Below are 20,069 nucleotides of genomic sequence, written 5' to 3'. Positions count from 1 at the left end.
TTGTGAACTCGTTGGCGAAGTGGATCAATGAGACGAGTACAGACAAGGCGCTTTCAGATCACTTTATAACGACGGGTGATGGGGGCTATACTGATTACCCGTTTGTGGCAAGGCCAGTCGTTGGGGGGCATTTCGCGCTGCTGGCGATGGGTCTTTTTGGGAGACATGGGGTTCTAAATGGAGAGGATGAGTAAGCTAGCTGGGTAAGATTGCCAATGAGATGGTGGATAGGTCATGTCACGACATCACTGCACATGCTAGAGTTCACCCGGGATGATTTGAATGGTATCATGTTTCGTATTCATATCGCTTCGATGCGATCACCAGTTGCCTTCTCTACTTCCCATTTTCGCGCCATTCTCATATCATGCATTCGAACATCCCTTCATGTCCTTCTAGTGCTATCTCATCGCGCAAACTTTTAGCGGAAACTGAAATATAACGGATGGGAAGGATCGCTTGGGTACTTGTTGAGGTACCAGAGAGGGGGCCTAGTTGTGCGCCGCTAGCGATCACGCTCCTTGAGCTCCTCTGCAACAGCCTTTAGACCCTTCTCATGTTCCTTCTGGATCTGATCCCAGTACTGTGCCCAGATGCGAGACTGTGAATCGTCCTGACCAATACCGGCTTCGGTGCCCATTTGCTTGTTAAGCTGCATTGACACTTTGAGCACGCCCTTGGCGCCTTCGTGAATCTTCTCGATCTCCTGCTTGACAGCATTCTCTTTTGGCTTGACGGCAAGTACAGTGCGGAAGTTCTCGGCAAGAGAATCCAGACGCGAGCGGACCTGATCTGGTGCAATGACCATGAGCTTGGTGAGCATGAGGTTGCACAGAACTCGAATGTCATGCTCGTCGGTGATACCAGCGACAATGCGATCGAAGAAGTCGGAGACCTCGATGGGTGACAGCCGTGCAAAGGCCTTCTCAAGAAGAGCATAGAGAGTTTCGTATGCGCTCTTGCGGATCTCTAAGCCATCGTCGACCTTGAGCTTGAATGGACCCATTTGCACCTCGCGGATAAGCTCAGGCTTGATGACGGTCTCCTTCATGGCCAGTGGAAGCAGCTGGTCGAGCGCAGGGAGGATAATGTCGGGCTTGTTGTGCATGGCGGAGTTGAACGTCATAAGAGCAAGACGGCGATTCTCGAGATCGGGCTCGTTGAGCATCTGTACAAGCATAGGCACAACGATGGGGCGGAGGTATTCGTCGTAGGCTTCATCGGTATCGGTGAAGGTGTATCGTAGAGCAGAAATGACCATGGCGCGTAAGCTTTCCTTGCGGTCGTTCAAGAACGCCTAGGTTATAAGTTAGCTGTTGAAAAAAAAAACTAAAAAAACTATGAGGGCTTACCTGAAGTTGAGGAAGGTACGTCTTCGGGTCAATGATAGTAAGCCTGCCAATGCACTCTGCACCGATTGCTTTGTTGTCTTCGAGCTGCGAAGCAACAACGAGGTTTTCCCACAGTGTTGATGTGTACGGGATGATCTCCGACTCCGTGTCGTCATGCTGAAGGACTTCCTTGATAGCGTGTAGGAACAGATACTGCGGTGAAGAAGGCTGTCCCATAGATGACAGAATGACGGGAAGATATTTGCCGACACTTCCAGCACCGGCTCGGCCAAGCGCAACAGCGGCCGCAAGTGGTACGTTCTCGGACTTAGCAGAGAAGTACTTGATGAACAACTTGGGATCAATGGTAGATTGCGAACCAAGGCGCAATGCAGATTCTCCAAGCACTACCAGGGCAAGACACTTGCGCTTGTCGTCTTGTGCCGTCTCAAGCTCGGTGATGAACTGCTCAAGTTTTACGCCAACACTGTTGCCACCATATACAAGCAAGTTACCAATGACCTTGCCTACCACCTCTGGATGCCCAGATACACCGACTTGTTGTAGCAGTGCTTGCATCAAGGCCTTTCCGGCGCCTTGCTCTCCGATAGTGCGTACTAGCTGGAGGAGTGCATCCAACGGCGTTCCGCTTATCGAGCCTTGAGCAACTTGACAAAGGGCATCGTTGAGGCTGGGCGTCATGATGACTTGCGCGTCGTCCTTGACGAATGTAGCCAGGATGATAAGAGCCGGTCCCAGGAGGTGCAGGTCGCTGGCGTTCAGCAGCGGAAGCAGCATCTCCACCACCTGTGCTTTTGTCTTGTTGTCGAGTTGGCTCCGTGATAGCGAATTCAATGAGAGAGTGCGTAGCGCGCTTAGGCTGGCACCGCGTAATACGCGACTGGCTTTCCGTAATTGTGCAGCAAGTTCCAGTGCGACATTCTGTACCCATTTGGCTGACAACTCATTTTGCGCCTTGGTGTGGGCAGCGACAGAATCAACTGCACGTACCGAAGCAAGCCTTGTCAATTCGTTCTTCAGGCGTTCTACCAGAAGTTCAAGTCCAGCCGTTCGCTTTGGCGAGGAGAGGAGGCCTTGTTCACCAGAGCTCCTACCAAGCAACAATCCAAGGACGTGAATAGCACTCCGTCGAACTTCCACGTCAGCGTCGTTCGCTGATATGCGGTTGACTAACGCATCGAACAATTGCTCTAGATGCTGCTGGTTCTCCGTTCCTGCTGTAGCAGCTCGGGGAGGTGTGAGGGCCTTGATGACCTGCTCTGTTGCTGCCAGAGCTTCGATAGACAACTTGCTGTACTTATCCTTGACCCCACGGAGGAGCGCGTCAATGATAGCCGCTACATATGGCTGGATGGATTTGGACGAGTGAGTATCGGCGATGGCTCCTATCAGCTGCAAAGCTTGAGTACGTAAGGTGTTAGCGGTAGCGGAAGCACTACTTGTCGAACCGCCAGTAATCTTCGCAGCTTCTACAACAGGGTTGATCAGTTGGTTGAGGTACCCATCGAGACCACCACGCTGGGTGATGACGATGTCCTTGATCAAAGAGATGGACGCCTGCTTAGTGGTAGGCGGGCATGATGACTGCTTCAGAAGCTGCGCGATGCCCTTGACAATCTCCGGGCTGATCTTAGCTAAGCTTGCGCGAGGGCCGACTGGAGGCGTGCCAGCTGGTGCGGGTGAAGCATAGCCCATTGACAAGGACGAACTACCCTGCAGATCAAACATGCTAGCATCGCTACCGCCGCGACGACGCTTCTTGCTTGGCGGTGGTGGCATTGTTCCACTCTGAGGAGTCTCGTCGGCGAACTTGACAGGCGAGGGTCCGTCACCCGACTTCTTGATCAAGTTGGATAGAGTGGCCAGGACCTCCAAGCGTACGTTGTCTTCCCGCTCTTTGAATCGTGTTATAAGCGCTGGCGCAACCCGGTCATAGAGAGTTCCGTCGTCGAGAAGATCCCCGTTACTCCGCGTGGAGATTAGAGTGTAAAGTACCTTGGCCGCACACCTACGGACCTTCCAGCTTGCGTCCTCGTCGTCATCGTAACCCGTCTCCTCTTCAAAGTCATCGCCTTCGAGCGCGTCTTCTTCGTCGCTTGGCATGTCATCATCGTCCTCATCGTCGTCGTCTTGCGCCAGATTAGGGTCGTACTTGAGGTAGCGGGTCGCGGCTTCGATGGTTTCGTCGGTGTACATGCGCATGTCTTGCGGGCAGGAGGCAAGGAAACCGTCCAAAGCAATAAGGGCGGCTTCGAGCACCTCGTCGATTTCGGGGTCGCGCTCACCCTCGTCGTCTGAGACATCCATCTCCTCGTCTTGCTCCTGTGTGCTCAAGGCGCTCAGGACAAAGGGCGCCAGTGTCTTTAGGTAAGGGCCGAATTTGCGCGGGATCGACCGGGCCATGGAGCCTAAGATAGTAATGTACAGCTTCCGCTTGCTGCGAGTGAGGTGGGGATCGCGCAGAAGTTCGATGACCTTTGAAAGGAAACTGCTCAGAAGCTGGTCCGAGAAGTAACCGGCCAGTACCGAGATGGCAGTGACGGACTTCTTCTTCATCATGGAGCTAGCCCGGTCGTTCTCGAGGATGGCGAAGGTGATCTGCTGCAAAGCCTGGATTTCTACATCCTGCAACATAGGACCAAAGCACTTGGCGACTTCGATGAGAACATCAAGAGCGTTGCTGTCCGAACCCTTCTCCAGGTCTGACTCCAACATGCCCTTAGGCGGTTGTGTCAGGCCCTGTTGTGCTGGTTGTATAACATTGTATCCGATCAGACGCGGTATCAGGACCCTGCTGATGGCGCTGTATGCATCTTGTACCGACTTGCTGCGCGCAGCACCGGTGGTAGGACGGGGAAGGGTTATGACGACTTCGCGGAGGGCCATAGCGGGTATAGACTGGTCGACCGTGTTGCCAGTGGGAAGCGTAGAGAGCTTGTCAATCATGACAGGCAGCGTCTTATCGCTGATCTTGTTGACGAAAGGGCCCAAACACTTGATGGCCTGGTTCTGGACCTCGCCGTTGGTGTCGACCAGTGTTGTGAGGAGACCCTCGACCGTCTTGGCCGAGACGACATCATCGTGGAGGAGGAGGCCGGGGTGAGCTATAAGGAGGATGTCGTGCAGGTCGCTCAGGGCCATGAAGCGGAAATCGGGGTCATCGTCGGCGAAGCGGGGGAGCAGCTGGGCGACATTATGGGAGGTGGGGTTGGGCGGGACCGAAGAGGGCGCCATGGCTGGTGTTTAGAAGGCCTGCAGCACTTCGCGCGTCTGGTATCACAGATGTGAGCCCGCAGTCTGGGGCGCGTGTGGTGTGGCGGGGCAGCTTTGGCGGGGTTGACGGTGCTGTACAGCTTCAAAGTCGCGGTGGGGAGCGGAAGGGAGGGAGAGAAAGGAAAAAGCCTGTGAGGGAGCTGCAGTTTTAGTATGCGAGGGAGGCACCAGTGGCCGGGTTGGAGGAGCTTTTGGACAATTGTTGCCTGCGTCGCTTTCAGAGCTCCAACCCGCGCACGGCCTCTATGCAATTACAGGGTATCCAAGAGCTGCTCCAAACGCGTAAACACCTTGAACAAGGGAAAACTAAACACCCTAGAGCCTACATCAAGATCAAGCTGTGCAAAGTAGAGACCTGACGTCAACGTAGGCTCTATAGTGTTCAGCTTTTCCCTTGTATCAGGTGTGAGCAGATGGCATTGTTTTCACATAATTTCTTTCATTCACAAAGCATGATGAAACACTCTTACGCGAGCTCTACGAATAATAATTTGATACTACATGTACAATCGTTACGCGATGGCTCTGCAGCCTCGCGCAGGTTCGCGAGTCTTCGAGGTCGGGCACACGTGATGCAAGAACGCGGAGCTAGACCTCGGAAGCAGGGGCCACAATGTGACGTACCGATAATTCTGACTGACGTGATCTTCTCTTGCGCGCATCCCAACTCCGAGTCTGCCATCAATTGCCCGTCGCGAGCTTCAATTCGTCTCTCTACAGCTTCACCATGTCTTTCATCAGGTCTTCTGCTCTCCGCGCTTCTTCATTGGCACGCGCAGCTCGCCCGGCGAGGTCTATCCGCGCTGCCGAGCTCCAGCCATGGCAACGAGCTGTCCAACGCCGGACCTACGCCAGCGGCCACGGTCCCGAGGGCGAGGCTAAGAGCAGCGATATCCCATGGTATGTCAATTCCATTTCGATTATTCAGATGAGCGCGAATGCGGATATAGCGTGTTACCATTGAGAAGCACACAGCCCTTGAATTGAGTAGTTGGGTGTGTGGAAGTGCTATTCCGCTTGCGTAAAGCAGCCAAGCTGTGTACACATTGTATCAATTTCTATAAAATACCTGATACTGACCGAGATATCCAGGATGGCCTCAGCCGTCGTCGGCACCGGTGTTGGCCTCTACATTGTCCTAACCCAAGACACGAACCACGGCGCTGAACACCACCCTCTTGGCGACCCACACGGCGAGGGAGGTGCCGAGAAGACTGGTACCGGATCTACCGTCGGAGAAGAGAACAAGGATGATGAGCCCGAGGAGGAATCTAAGGACGAGTCTAAGGACGAATCCAAGGATGAGTCTGAGGAGAAGCCAAAGAGCGATCAGCAGAACCCGGAGAAGCCTACCAAGGAGAACAGCGAGGAGAAGGACAGCCAATCTCCTGACGTGTCCGACAAGGTCGGTGTATGAACATCTTCATTGCGCACAGGATGCTAACTAGTACAGCCCGACCCCCGCAAGGACGAGACCAAGAGCCAGAACGAGATGTCCGGCAAGCAAAAGGGACTCTCCAACGACAACACCCACCACACCTCGCAGATCTCCAAGCAGGAAGAGAAGAGCAAAAAGGGCGAGGGCGTTGCCGAAACCGCTAAGCTGCAAGGAACCGTCTCTACTGAGCGTCCAGGCGCGGAGAACAAGGAGGAGCGTGGAAAGGCCCAGCAGGACAAGGACGCATAGATCATACCCTTATCTCGTCCCGGCCCTCACTATCTCGATTCATATAATACCTTTACGGCGAGCGCGCATTCCGCCGCCCTTGTATAGTCCTGAATCAAACTTGTCACCACTTCAAACGTGACTTTTGTGTGTCTCACCTGCGAAGGTACATGTGGAGTTCCAAGCACAGTGTCTTTATCCACGTGCCCGGTGCTGTCATGGCATTGCAATCGTAGGACATGGCTCGATCGCGTTGAAACACGTGAACAATCCTGGACCCGCAGCTTCTGCGCCACCGGGCTGTGCTCGTTGTTTTTCAAACTGCGGCGTTTTCCAATTATGAGGAGCCTTTGTCCGGATGCAAGAGAAGGGCCATAAATGCGACCCAGGAACGGTGGCCGAAAACGCGTAGTGGAGGGGAGGGCCTCGTGATTGGTCTGCAGGTTGGGGCCGAGCCACCCGTAAGCGCCGACCGACTCGCTCCACAACGTTGTCACACCTCACCTCCAACCTCAATTGGCCAAGCCCGCGCCTCACTGCAAGTCTAAAAAGAGAGCCATCTTACGGCGGGAGCTCTACGAATCTGCGTCCACTATGCTGCTCGCCTACGCCATAGAGCATGGCCAAGAGCCAACCGGAGCGATAGGCGGCTCTGATGCAGGGCTGCCTTTCTTTGGACCTCGTACTTGTGCATGTACCTGACGTGCAGCCCTTTGACCTGATATCAGACCTCCTAGCCCCCAGCTTGAACCCACCCATATTCCAGCTCACCTCCAACAGCTCATAACGACTGTGCCACCGGATGCTCCCGCTGACTCTACACTCTGAGTAAACACCGGTTTCACATACGATAGAGCACGCAACTCGTCTTCCCTATTAGAAGTACCTCGTTGCAAGAATACTTCCCTTGAGGACAATCGCGCATCATGGATCCCCGGCAGCATGGACAGAACCAGCAGCTCCAGCCTCAAATGACTTCCCAGCAGCACAACAGGTTCTCATGGCAGCAACCTCTCGAGGATGATGCCCCGGCCTATACACAGCCGCAACAGCAAGCACCACAGCATCAGCTTCAGCAGTACCAACAACCTCAGCAATACCAGCAGCCGGCACAGCCTCAGCAACCTCAGCGGCCTCAACAACCTCAAGTCAACACAGATTCATCACGGCACTTCTCGTATGCGCAGACACCCGCAGAAATGCGTGCTTTCGTATACACATCTTCGCCGAATGATCCACCCATGCCACATTCCATGCCCATCTCACTACCGACATCGCCAGTGGGATACACGCCGATCGACCCTCGCCCCCAATCGATGCTTGACGCGCAGCTCCCGATGATTCCGCCCCAATCGCAAACAGCTTACATGCCGCCGTCTTACGCGCATGACGTTAAACCCCCCGTCTCGCCCAACTCGCCTCAGCATGCTCCGCAAGCGCAACACTTTTCCCCAGTTTCGCCAATACCACAACCAGAACCTGTTCATCAGATACCACAGGTTGAGACACAGCAGAGCAGGCACGCTCGGCAGATGAGCAACCTGTCACCCATCAACACGAACATCCGGACGTATGCCATGCCGCCCATCCCTCCTACGCCCCCGTCGGGCACACATCAAACCTCGCCGCTACCGCACAAGACACCAATGACGCCCATCTCCGCCAACTCGATGCACAAAGAGCAGCCACGAGACAATCCAACCTCCCCCACGCTCCGAACCTCGCCGTATCCGAACGAGCCCTATTCACCACATGGTTTCTCGAACCAGAACAGCAACTTCCACGCCGTATTCTCCCCAGACGCCGCACACGGCCCCAACGGCCTAGATTTTGCTGCACACCAGCCAGGCCAGATATCGCACCCAAACATGGAGCTAGAGAAATCACACGAATGGTCAAACGGCATCTGCGCATGCAGCCCCGACCCTTCAACCTGCCTGACAGGCCTTTTCTGCCCTTGCGTCCTTTACGGCCGCACTTCGTACCGCTTGTCCCAGAAATCCGCGAAGAAAGATCCCACGGATATGCTTGGTCACAGCTCCACGAACGGACACTGCATGGTCATGGGTCTCTCGTGTGGACTGTGGTGGCTTTTCCCTATGCTGCAGCGGACACGTATTCGGCGCGCGTATAAACTAGAAGGCAGTTTTGGGAGCGATCTGCTCAAGGGATGCTGCTGCTGTTGCTGTGTTACTGTGCAGAACGAGAGGGAGGTCAAGCATAGAGAGGAGGTTAGTAGACGGTGGGCTGGGCCGGCGAGCACAGACGCTTATACGAGGACGGGAGGTATGGTGTACAAGCCGCAGCAGTAGATTGGGCATATGGCGTCCGCATGTATAGCTACTTTCATTCAATGATACCCACAATCCTTTTTGTCTCCACGAAAATAGTAGAACAATTCAAGACTGAACGAACATCATTAGCACACCGTCTCTCGCCTGAAGCGAAGCGCAATCTCAACCACATGTTATCTCCAACGTGTCTTTATGGAAGGCAGAACATGAGCACAGTAGTTGATGCCACATCCATAACTCAGCCTTACACACTCCGCAAGTTCTTTGGCTAACGGCCATGGCCCAAAGTACATCACTCAATCCTCAGTCAGATCGATACACTCGGTCTCCCAGATACTCCTCCCAGATGTCATAGTAGGTTTCGATGGCCTTGATGTCTCGCTTCTACCGTTGAGCGTGTGCGCAAGAGCGCGCGAGGTGCTCGAACTGGTTTTGGATGGAGTGTGAGCAGATGGTGAAGGGCCCGATCTCTTCGACGTCTGATCCTGGATGCTTCTGCGTATAGCCTCTTGGACATGGTCTTCTTCCAAGTCTACCAGGTCGACCGCCGCGTTGCTGTGACTAGCAGGCGTCAACGGCGAAGTGGCTGATATTGAAGAGGGCGTGGTAGTCTCCTTTCGAGGTCGACCTCTTTTCTTCTTCGGTGTTGCGTCTGCGTCGTGCTCGGCTTCGCCCGCACTCTTCCGTTTGGGCGGCTGTGTCTTCTTTCCAGACTTTGATCTATCAAGCTCATTCAGTGGCAGAGTGTCTTGCAGTAAGAAGGTAGGGATCTCGCATGTCACACGCTGGTTTGGGTCGAAGCTAGTGTCAGTCTTCCATGGGCGTGTGCTGTAACGACGCTCAAACTCTGCTGGCGTATTTAGAATGGTGACGCCAAATGGCGAGAAACTGAGTTTCTTCTCCAAAGTGGCTAGCTCTTGCTCTTCTTCAGATTTCTTAGCACGTGTATTGGCAAGCTCAATTCCATGTACTAGCTCGCGTGGTAGGGATCTGTTTCGTTCGGAGAGAAAGCGCGAAAGAAGCACGGGACCTATGTGGTCGTAATACTTCTTGCTCCAGAAGTTGAAGTAGATACACGACGTCCGTAATAGTTCCGCTTCGCGGGGTGGCTGGTTGAAGTTCGAGCTGAGCGCCGATGCGTTCCTAAGGAATTCGTCCGTGTTTGTCCTAGGGTTCTTGTACATTTGTAGAATTTCGAATCTCGGAAATGTCTTGGGGATGGCGATGTTGATCGATAGCTTCGCAAGGAACTTTGGTAAGACCCTCTCTCGCCATACGTCGCATTCTTGCTGACTTTTTCTGGAGCATAGGCTGAAACTGAGACTGGCCTTGACGAGCTCCAGTGCGTTCTTCGTACCACAGCCTCTGAGACCTACTTCATCGTAGTCACCACCTGCTAGCATTGCGAACAGTACACACCCTTCTTTCTTCAGATGAACGCCGTCGACTTTCAGGTTTGCTGCTCGGACCACCCTGACTCTTTTATCATCCTTCTTGGTCTTACCGATGTGACGATTGTTGTTCCCCGGCTCTCGTGCCGTTCGAAGCTCTCGGATCCAGAAAGTACAACCGAACATCAGACAGTCTGAATCTTGTGACCATACTGCATCGACCAGATTCAGGATCTGAAGTTTGCAGCATTCCGCCTCAGCTTCCGCGGGAGCGTCAATATGACTGACACCAAGTCCATCTAGGGCCTCTTTTAGCAGAGTGCACGCCTTCTCACTCTTTTTCCGCCCAGCTTCCCTACCGCGCTTGGGAGGAGCATTGGGCCCATCGAACACGAAGACAGGGCGAATGTTGTATGTCAGAAGCTTGCAGACGCGGAAAAAGATGTTTTTCTCAACAGGGTTTGCCGCACTCTCTTCTACATGCTCTTGTCAGCAAGTACATCATGGGTTCAACGAATAGCTACTTACGTGTTCGAATCCAAGCCTCCTGAGCTGCACTGACGTTATGGAACTGCCAGTCTGCTGCATCTATAGCGACCCGAAAGGGTCTTCCATGCTCGTAGTAGCAGTCTTGGGCTAGCTTTGCGAGTGGAATTATCTCTTCACACCCTTCAATAACGTCCCGTAATCTGCCATCGTAAGTTTTTGTCGTGGTTTTTGAGCATAGACGCACTTTGGAATGCCCATAGCGTTGTGTGGGGAAGCCTTGGTCCACGGGTCTAGTTGACTCCAGCTTAATTGCGGGACGAGCCTTAGCGTCGTGCACGCGTCGCGCTGCCAGCGCGAGTACGATGCTTTTTCGATGAGTCCCAGTTTGGGCTCTGTGTTTGAATTTAAGTACTGTTTAAGTCCTGTCTCGGAGATTGGTCGACCCAACAGGTAGGTAAAATGAGCGATGCGGCGCGGTTACGCGACGCGCACGAGGTTATGGGCGTCGACGTGTAACTCTTGAACGAACCCGGCAACGACGCAGTCGATACTTCAGGACCAGGTAAAACGGATGTTTTCTGGATGAAGATGGACGTATCCAACAGATCGAATGACAACGGGGGTATGTGTAGGAAGAGAAGTGTGCTCCAGCCTGGAGTTCCAGCGACGGAAGCTACCAGGTTCTTCATGTCTCAAACGCGAAGTTCCGGAGGTGCCGAACCAAGATTCATCCTGGAAAACGCGGTATCACGTGACCTCGCGGCTGGGCGAACCTCTCGAAGCTCCAGGTCGTCGCCAGCTCGCAACACCGCTCCTAAAATAAAGTCGCCTTCAAACAAAAAAGCCATATCGTGGAGGCGACCAAGATGAGTACTATGATTTCAGTATCGGAATGATAATGAGACTGTTCAGTTATACCTGATTGGCCTCAGTTTCCTTGTCTTAGCGTTCTCTTTCCATCAAGGAGCCCTCAATCAATGAAACGTACAAGTCAAAATCGATTTCCTCACTTCTGACTGATTACTCCCGATATCGAAAAGTGGCATATGTCTCATAGGATACAAGTCAGCCAACAATTGTTCAGATTTGTACACATTTCCAAACACCCCCTCGCATGACTGTCAACGTCTTCATGTTGCCCTCTGCTTGCTCTTTCCGTGCAGCCTATCGACTATCCCATCTTCCACCCTTGAATCCCTCGTCAGGAACAGCCCCGTTAGCCCTACAGGTGCCGCACATATCCGGATACCCGATGGTCCGCCGCACGCGACTGTACCGCGGACACTGCCTTGCGTTGACATCGTCTTCGAGTCGATGACAGCGTATAGTTCGCCTCATGGGGGTATGCTCGTGATTGCAGTCCTTGTACTGGGTCCACCTTTCTTCGCACATGTCGGGAGTAAAAGTTGATGAAGTCCTTGGGTAGAGATGATCTTGTGTATATGGCTTTGCGCACGATGACGTGGGTTTGATGCTTCGGAACGGAGAGATGCTTTTGGTGATATAGTCTTGTAGCGATTGAAGGCTTGTGCTTAGTAGTTTTGGGGAGTTGATAGCAGGAAGATCATACTTTGCGTACTCGAAACTTCTTATATATCGAGGCGGCCAAGAGTCACAACTTTACCAACGAGCTTTCTGTGTCTGTATCTTTGTGAAAATTCCGCTCTGTCCTGTCTGCTGGCAGTAATCGATACTCAGGTAGTACTCCTTTCCAGAGATATGTTCGCAAACACATAAACAGATGTTGGTGTTCATTAGCCAGTGAAGCAGAGCAAGCCCCGAAAAAGAATCTTGTCATCGAGACCAGCGACTGAGGGCGCTTCACTGATTCGTAATACATTGATCGTTATAGCGGTTGATCTATGAGCTGGCAGCCTTGGCTTGTAGCTCCTCGAGTTGCTTTTTGGCCGCCCACTGCTTCTCTACGTTGATCTTTTTCAAGATCTTGTCGGCGCCCTTCTCGATCAAGACCTTGGCAACCTCTTGTCCCATCTCTTCTGCCTCTTCTGAGCTTCGGACTTTGCGGGCTGCCTCGTACTCAACAGACTCCGTGCCATCTACGCTCACCACCATGGCTCTCAACACTAGTTCTTGATCGTCAACATCTGGCTCTTCCTCTTCTACCGCATTTCCGTGGATGTCGTAGTCCTTTGCTGGTTGTGCACCGATAGTGAGGCCCTTGCCACCTCTCCATGATGTCTCAACGCCGATAGGCACGCTGCAGCCCCCCTCCAGAGTGCGTAGTAGCGCTCGCTCAGCCGAGCATGCTCTTGTCGTCCGCTCGCATCGAACACTGCTCAAGATGTCTTTCATAGCTGCATCCTTCTTCCTAATCTCGATTCCTAGAGCACCCTGACCAACCGCATGAAGCATACCTCCGCTCGTACTGCTCAGATACTGTGTGATCCTATTGTCGAGACCCATTCGCTTCAAGCCGGCAGCCGCTAAGATGATAGCTGAGTACGGGGAGTCTTCGGCATCGAGCTTCGCTAGTCTCGTACCGACGTTGCCTCTGAGGTCGGCGAACTTCAAGTGTGGGTATAGCTTCCTCAGTGTGGCAGCTCGTCGTACCGATGACGTACCGATGGTGGCACCTTGCGGGAGGGTAGCTAGCGTCGTCTCCTTGGGCAGGCGTGGGGAGATCAAGAGGGCATCGCGGGGATCTTCACGCTGGAGTATGGCACCAATCTCGAGGTGATCTGGCAGCTGTGTGGGCATGTCTGTTCTACTAGTCAGCCCGATTCGTTCGAGGTTTCAATGCGCGAGCTTCAGAACATACCCTTCAAGCAGTGAACGATGATATCCAGATCGCCCGACTCCAGCATGCTCTCCAATTCGCCCGTCCAAAGACTCTTCGCATTTTCGCCTTGACTCAGTTGCTGCAAGGGTGTAATCTTGTCCCTGTCTCCCTGCACCACTACGGGGCAAATGTTGAAGGTTCGGTCCGGGTACGCATCCTTCAAGCTTCGCTCGACTGCGCGGGCCTGGATCTGGGCGAGTACCGAGTTGCGCGTGCCGATGTTGACAGCCGGGAATTGCGTGCTTGCCGATGTGTTGAGACCTTCCGGGTTTGGGTGAGATGGACCCTGGATGTCGGCTGCTGTTGCGGAGGCCATGGTGAGATGCGTACACGTGGGTAGAGAGGCGTGTTGTCGTGGTGGCTAGGAAAAGATCTGGAGCCCTGGCGGGATGGTGGGGCTCGGCCAACGTCATGTTTACCGCGGCTCGACACTAGCGTCAGGTACACACCAGATGACGGGAATCTTCGGCGCGAACAACCCTGTGACATGTCTTAGAAAGAGAGAAGGTGCGCTGTAATTTGCATACATATGAGAACGACGATGGACAAGAAGGTAATGTCGACTCCAACGTCTTCTACTTTTACTATCAGCTGTAAGTGGAGGTTCAATGGGTTGATGGCACGATTTCCTCTATGATCAATACAAACAGCAGCTTCAAACACGATGTCGTTTGGATTGACGTTGATTGTTATTATTATGATACAGTAAACTTCCTATTTGCCAATCATGCACTACCTAGGTGGGTAGTAAGACGCGATTACTGGTCTCCAGTGTTGTGGATTGAGTTGGGAAGAGCTTCGTGTGTGTCAGAATCGCGTCATTATTGCATTGTATGTAGAACTCTTACCTCGCTCGACAGACTCGGGAACGATCTCTTGGACCTTCTTGGGGACGATTGAGTCCTCGCCGTCGTTCAGAGCATGGGTCTTGCTGGTAGACTGGCTGTTGGGGTTGCTGCCAGTGGGGTGGACCTGTGGCAATGTTAACATGCTTCACTTCGTGGTAGGTAGATATAATCAACTTACACCTTCAGGGAGGCTCTCCTCGAGACCCTTTGGTGCAGCCTCCTGGACCTTCTTGGGGACGGCACTCTGACCAGTGGCGTGCGATGCACCCTGGCCGTGCTCATTGGTGGAAGACATTCTGATGGAAGTTCGTTTGAAGAGATGTGATTGTTGGATGAAGGGTCGGGAAATAGTGCGGAGCTGTGTGGTGAAAGGCATTTTGGGATGGAATTCGAATGGTATTTGAATGATTTCGATGGAGAGCCTGAAGACAGCAGCTTATGTACATGTGGATGGTGATATGACGCGTGTGGTGACACACCCAAGCCGCATCTCACTTGCACTCTATCATGCGCGTCATGAAAGTGCAGTCCATGTTGCTTTTCGTCCGATCACTAGTGGAGTTTCTACAGGATTGTGAGTGACTATCCGTGGCGAAATAACGAAAACGCCCTGCGTAGTTGTCCAGGTACCTCGCTTGGGTAGGTCAGCGGCAAATGATGCGGTCACGACGATACCAAGGACCGGTCCGCGGCGAGCCTCATGGTGCTCACGAAGCTCATGAAGCCACATTGCAACATGGAAACGCGATCGCCGTAGATTTCGACACAGTTAATTGCCTCCGAGGCGCCGACCTCCCAGATCCGAGGAGCTATACGAAAGGACGTTGATGGCGTAGGTGTAACAATCACCCGCGGTCGGTCTCCGAAGGCCCCGATCGCGCTAGTACGGATGCCTTTCCGCGGGCTCGTATTCTCGTATACCCCACAGGCCATCTTACATTGGATCTGAATCTTGCGCACTCCGCCCAATTTACAATCGTCGTCCTTGCCTTTTGTTCTTACCGCCTAGCGTGACCAAGAAGACGTCATCTTTGGCAACTCATTGCACCATTCCAAGGTTGAGTCTACCTGCATTGTGGTCTTCACGGCCGCATAACTCATGTTGCCCAAGTCTTTCATTCGTACATATGTATGATATCCGAGCTTTCAACAATCACAGCTTCGCCTTGACCCAGCTTTGCACCACCTCTTGACTTCCGGTGCCCGAATCGCCCTTATAACCCAAAATTCGCTCCACAACCATCTCTTCGTGGCACGCTTTTGGCGTTACGACGGTAGTGACCAGCCCACCATTGCTGCCAAAGCCCTGCGTGAACTTCTGTGCAAATGCCTCAATGCCATCCTTCAACACCTCGTTATCGCCCGCCCATATTAAAACCTCTTCCACAAAATCGGCAACAGGGCCCCACCACTCCGGAGCTGCGAGAACGGGTTCGCTGTAGAAGTCGCCAGCGAATGGAGAAGAGGAGCCGAGGAAAGCAGTGGCCCAGCGGGAAAGGGTTCGCGCGTCAAACATGTCGCGTTGTGCGTTCGTGACGAACGCTGGCGTGTTGGTCTGTGTCAAAGAGCACCATGGCGAGATGAGAAGCGCGGCATGGATCTTGGATGGAAGTTCCAAAGGCGCAATCTCGGGATGTGGATGTGCGAGGTGCGAAAGCAGACCGAGTATAAGGTTTCCGCCAGCCGAATCGCCGCCCAGAATCAGGTCTGAAGGGTTGCGCCCCTCGACGTGCACGAGATGGTGAAGCAGCTCGACTGCCTGCTTCAACTGGCTGGGATATCGGGCTTCTGGTGCGAGATCGTACGCGAGGAGGAGCGCGGATACGCCGGGACCGAGAGACTTTTGGAAGTCATCGAGCCATAGCATATGGCCTGGTGTGCATGGCATCACATATCCACCGCCTGTTCATGTCAGTGAGATGTCCATCATCCTGGAAAGCGGAGACCGACCATTGAAGTACACAAAGACCTTCTTCGCGCTCCTACTACCCAGCCAATGCGCTTGTGTTCCATTGGGCAGCTTGATGCTATCTGGAACAAACTTGTACTTCTCGGCATGCTGAAGGTACGTAGGCGTGGATGATGCGCCGTTCATGTACCGGTCTTGCGCAAGGTCGAGGTTCCCCAGATTGGTCCGGAACATGGCGAACATGATGTCCTTGAAGTACGTGTTGGAGCCATTCTCGCCTTTGAAGGGTGAGGTAACGGAGCGTTGCAGCGCAGAGCCCACTGCCGAAGATGTTAGTGCTTGCTTTTGACCTGATGATGCAGGCGCGTACTGGCTTTGAGCGTCGCCGAAGCGATGCCCAGCTTGCTTACATTCTGATCTGCCATTGTGTTGTGATGGTGCATGCGATGGCAGCAAGACGCTGCCAGCACCCACAGCAAACTAGCTACCCCATGGCGCGCGTCTGGATCTAGACTCTGGGAGCCGTGCAAGTGCGGAGAGCGTTACCCGACGAGATTCCCGAGGTTCGCGTCCCCCACGCGTGCTGTCCCCGCGATCGATCAGGGCGGCGATCATCCACTAGGCCTGCTCCGGCTTAGCTTGCTGTAGGCAAAACTCATCGCAGCTGCAGTGTCAGGGTCATGACTCGAGGTAGGATTTGTCCATTTCTGTCCTGAGTCGCAACCCACACGCATCCATGATCAGCATGGCGTCGCCGGCGGAGGCAGACACGCCCGAAGGAGCCCCTAGAGACGATGGTTCGGGCGATGGTCAGCCCAACAAAAAGCGCAGGACTGGCCCCAACTCGCGTGGCGTCGCCAACCTCACCCCCGAACAGCTTGCCCGCAAGCGCGCAAATGACCGCGAAGCTCAACGTGCCATCCGTGAGCGCACGAAGAACCAGATCGATCGCCTCAATCAGCGCATCCGGGATTTGGAGAGCCAGCAGCCGTACCATGACCTGCAAGTCGTCCTCCGCGAGAAGGAGGCGGTCCAGGCGGAGAACGGAGACATCAGGAAGAGGCTCGAGAGCGTCCTGAGCATCATTCAGCCTATTGTGCGCGCGACGGGTGGCCTCAATGGTACGATGACTACTCCCAAAGAAGGAACGAATGTTGACAGCAGGTAGAACTGGCAGCTGCTGCCGAGCGATCGCCCCTTCCTATCCACCCTCACCAACAGCGCGACGCGCCTGTGCAACCTACCGAACCACGACAGTACCACATCGCGTCCCACGAGCTATCCACGGCCTCACCTCAGAACGGCGTACATTCTCCAAGCGTGACCGAGGGAGGAAGAGCATGGCTATACCCCAATGACGCGCCAAACAGCCACTTGCGCCGCTACTCCAATGGCAGTCCCGGACCGCATTTCGACCAGTCGCGAACACCCCATCTGCAGTCAGAGATGCCCTTTGATGAGCGTCTAGGCGTAGACTTCATACTCGACAACGGGCAAAGGAGGGCTGTCGATCCAAATCTTCCCCCTCCACAGCAGCCGCGACCCAGCAACGTCAGTAGTAGCCAACATGCCATGTATGCGCCGAGCATGGTCGCCCACCTCACGTTACCTCGCAATCTTCCGGCGACATGCCCTCTGGATGTCATCCTGCTCGACTTTCTGCAAGATCGTCAGAATCGCGCTGCCGAGGGCGTACCCATGAAGACCCTGGTTGGACCACACTACCCCAACTTCACGTCTCTAGCGTATCCCGAGCGCGCAGTAGATGCACACCCCCTGTCAAAGCTCTTTACAGACATTTTGCGCACGTTTCCAGACATCTGCGGCAGGCCGGAACAGGTTGCGATAGTATTCATCATGTTCCTGATCATGCGTTGGCAGATCGAACCTACGCAGGAGAACTACGATCGGCTGCCACACTGGGCTACGCCACGACCTTCTCAGCTGTTCACTGCTCACGCGTTATGGATCGATCATCTCCCATGGTATGTACTAATATCCGCTTCTTAACTCGATTGAAAACACATAATGACTGATCTATTCTAGGCCTCGCCTTCGCGACAAACTCGTCGCTGGCCACCCGCCAGTATCCTTCGAGAACTTCTTCATACCCTTCACGACTACCATTTCCCTGAACTGGCCTTATGAGCCCCGCGACTGTCTCCTTCCTGCTTCGAAAGTCCATACCTCGGCTCTCTCGACGACCTCCTCCGTCTCGGTCTCATCGCCTTTCTCCACACATGTCAACGCCGGCTCGCCGCAAGATCCTTCCACCCCACAGCCTCCTGCGGCGCATACCTCCGCCGGTATCACATCCATGGGTCCGCTACCCAAGGAAGACGATCAGTGGCTTATCAACCCCGCGTTTGAAACGCACCTCCGCGACCTGAATAATTGGACACTGGGCCCAAGCTTCAGAGGCAACTTTCCCGCGTTTGCTGATTGTGTAAAGATCAAGGAAGGCAGGTGACGAGGATTGTAGATGCAAAACGCGCCGCGGTCAGGCGCTGGCGTGCGGGACAGGAAGGTGTTTATTTGGTATTGCATGTATCTTTACTGTATCATTGGTGGGTAATGTGGTGGCTCTATTGTGTATTATCATCCAGCATTGGGTATCGTATCTTTCCAACTGTACACGCTTGGGCATGCATCAAAGGGAGCAGTCGGCTGGCTTGGGGTGGTGGATGCTTGCGACAGGCGATTTAGCATTATATCGGTATCATAACGACGCCACACGAAATCTATACCAACATTGTCTTAAACCCTAGGCTTTTATCTTCGTTGACCCACCAAATTAGCACTACCTACCGCTTCGGGACGACCAGGACAATGTGGGAGAGCATGTGAAGATGAGTGCCCTCTCCACTTTTGCTTAGTAGTGTCCAAACGACTGACCCGGCCAAGTGGCTTGCTTCACTTCTCATTCACACCCACCTACAGTCTCCTCCAACATATCCAATATTGACGACACACCGTCTCCCAACAATGACGTCCATGGTTCGCGATCCCTTACAGCAGCACATGCTCGCCTACCTCGACCCCCGCCGCGGCAGTCTGCCTGCCGACGTCGCCGAGACCATTGCCGGCAAGTCCAAAGCTTTCCAACGAAGACATGAACTAACTGACGGCCTACATGCAGGAAACATCACCTTTCTGATCAAGTACCATGGCGGTCCCAAGATCCTCGCGTCCCAGATCTCAATCACTGTCGTCGATATCCGCAGCCACGATAATAGCGAAGTCGGTCACAAGGCGACTGTATGCATCCACAACGGCCCAGGTGACTTTACGGTCGTAGTCTGGAAGCAAGTCAAATCGGGCCAGAATGTTGTGCAGGCACTCGGAGAGAAGGTGGATAAGGCTGTCAGAGAGATCCTCAAGAACGAGGGGAATGATGGATATGGCGACTTCAAGGACTAGGGATTGTGGGTTCGATGATTGAAAACCGGGTGGGTGGTGACAAGCTTGTACATCAGCCACATGGAGATTGACTACAACCTCGCACTTCCGCGATTGGAAATGGTCGACTTGATTGGGGAGGATAACTGCTAGTCAGTGGGCCGGCTTGTAAAGCAAACTTGCCTTCGGCATCCGCGTCATAAGAATGATACCAGATCCCAAGTCATAGCTCTCAGATAATTCCGCTGTCCCGCACGACCCTCTATGTTTCACTGAGAATATACTACCAGCATTTGATTATGCCGTGACGCAGGCTCTGTCCTTAGCGCAAACACCCCAGGTCCACTCTGCTGCCTACATGGGAGTCTCGTACGTCCAAATCTCTCCACTTTATCCTCCCCACTTTGCAATATACCAATTACGCCGCGACCAATCACCTCATCATGCCAACTGATTCGCTTGAACAGCGACTCTACGATCTCCTACAGCCCTACCGCGAGGAGTGCTACAAGAATGCTCCCAACACCGCACCGGCAATAGAAGAAGAACGCCTGCTTCTCATACTTTGTGGTACGCAGACATTCTACCCGCTTCAACTTCACTTCTACTCAAGCCTGACTCCTTCCCACAGAGAACATATCATTCATC

At 53.6% G+C, this 20,069-nt stretch overlaps 9 protein-coding genes across 9 annotated transcripts; 4 read left to right on the top strand and 5 right to left on the bottom strand.

Annotated features, from left to right (window-relative positions):
* Positions 1-505: 505 nt before the first annotated feature.
* Positions 506-4,586, bottom strand: J4E87_008192 (uncharacterized protein; the record flags this gene model as incomplete). Its single annotated transcript, XM_049379783.1, has 2 exons — positions 506-1,297; positions 1,353-4,586. 2 exons carry the CDS (start codon positions 4,584-4,586, stop codon positions 506-508), a joined length of 4,026 nt encoding a protein of 1,341 aa, XP_049230350.1.
* Positions 4,587-5,352: 766 nt separating this feature from the next.
* On the top strand, positions 5,353-6,312 carry J4E87_008191 (uncharacterized protein; the record flags this gene model as incomplete). Its single annotated transcript, XM_049379782.1, has 3 exons — positions 5,353-5,525; positions 5,718-6,030; positions 6,079-6,312. 3 exons carry the CDS (start codon positions 5,353-5,355, stop codon positions 6,310-6,312), a joined length of 720 nt encoding a protein of 239 aa, XP_049230349.1.
* Positions 6,313-7,607: 1,295 nt separating this feature from the next.
* J4E87_008190 (uncharacterized protein) lies at positions 7,608-8,603 on the top strand (the record flags this gene model as incomplete). The annotated part of the gene is made up of 1 exon (XM_049379781.1): positions 7,608-8,603. The coding sequence occupies one exon, from the start codon at positions 7,608-7,610 to the stop codon at positions 8,601-8,603; it is 996 nt and encodes a 331-aa protein (XP_049230348.1).
* Positions 8,604-8,881: 278 nt separating this feature from the next.
* Positions 8,882-10,564, bottom strand: J4E87_008189 (uncharacterized protein; the record flags this gene model as incomplete). The annotated part of the gene is made up of 2 exons (XM_049379780.1): positions 8,882-10,459; positions 10,505-10,564. The coding sequence occupies 2 exons, from the start codon at positions 10,562-10,564 to the stop codon at positions 8,882-8,884; spliced, it is 1,638 nt and encodes a 545-aa protein (XP_049230347.1).
* A 1,761-nt stretch (positions 10,565-12,325) lies between these two features.
* On the bottom strand, positions 12,326-13,581 carry J4E87_008188 (uncharacterized protein; the record flags this gene model as incomplete). The annotated part of the gene is made up of 2 exons (XM_049379779.1): positions 12,326-13,185; positions 13,245-13,581. The coding sequence occupies 2 exons, from the start codon at positions 13,579-13,581 to the stop codon at positions 12,326-12,328; spliced, it is 1,197 nt and encodes a 398-aa protein (XP_049230346.1).
* A 442-nt stretch (positions 13,582-14,023) lies between these two features.
* Positions 14,024-14,408, bottom strand: J4E87_008187 (uncharacterized protein; the record flags this gene model as incomplete). Its single annotated transcript, XM_049379778.1, has 3 exons — positions 14,024-14,061; positions 14,114-14,237; positions 14,292-14,408. 3 exons carry the CDS (start codon positions 14,406-14,408, stop codon positions 14,024-14,026), a joined length of 279 nt encoding a protein of 92 aa, XP_049230345.1.
* An 858-nt stretch (positions 14,409-15,266) lies between these two features.
* On the bottom strand, positions 15,267-16,447 carry J4E87_008186 (uncharacterized protein; the record flags this gene model as incomplete). The annotated part of the gene is made up of 3 exons (XM_049379777.1): positions 15,267-16,015; positions 16,064-16,342; positions 16,393-16,447. The coding sequence occupies 3 exons, from the start codon at positions 16,445-16,447 to the stop codon at positions 15,267-15,269; spliced, it is 1,083 nt and encodes a 360-aa protein (XP_049230344.1).
* Positions 16,448-16,758: 311 nt separating this feature from the next.
* On the top strand, positions 16,759-18,492 carry J4E87_008185 (uncharacterized protein; the record flags this gene model as incomplete). Its single annotated transcript, XM_049379776.1, has 3 exons — positions 16,759-17,143; positions 17,191-18,007; positions 18,069-18,492. The coding sequence occupies 3 exons, from the start codon at positions 16,759-16,761 to the stop codon at positions 18,490-18,492; spliced, it is 1,626 nt and encodes a 541-aa protein (XP_049230343.1).
* Positions 18,493-19,007: 515 nt separating this feature from the next.
* Positions 19,008-19,442, top strand: J4E87_008184 (uncharacterized protein; the record flags this gene model as incomplete). The annotated part of the gene is made up of 1 exon (XM_049379775.1): positions 19,008-19,442. The coding sequence occupies one exon, from the start codon at positions 19,008-19,010 to the stop codon at positions 19,440-19,442; it is 435 nt and encodes a 144-aa protein (XP_049230342.1).
* Between the last annotated feature and the right edge of the window lie 627 nt (positions 19,443-20,069).

The sequence above is a fragment of the Alternaria ethzedia genome, assembly GCF_023757985.1.
Source record: "Alternaria ethzedia strain BMP 0044 chromosome Unknown scaffold_25, whole genome shotgun sequence".
NCBI classification, from domain to species: Eukaryota; Fungi; Ascomycota; class Dothideomycetes; order Pleosporales; family Pleosporaceae; genus Alternaria; species Alternaria ethzedia.
This window is presented reverse-complemented; position numbering and strand designations above follow the sequence as displayed.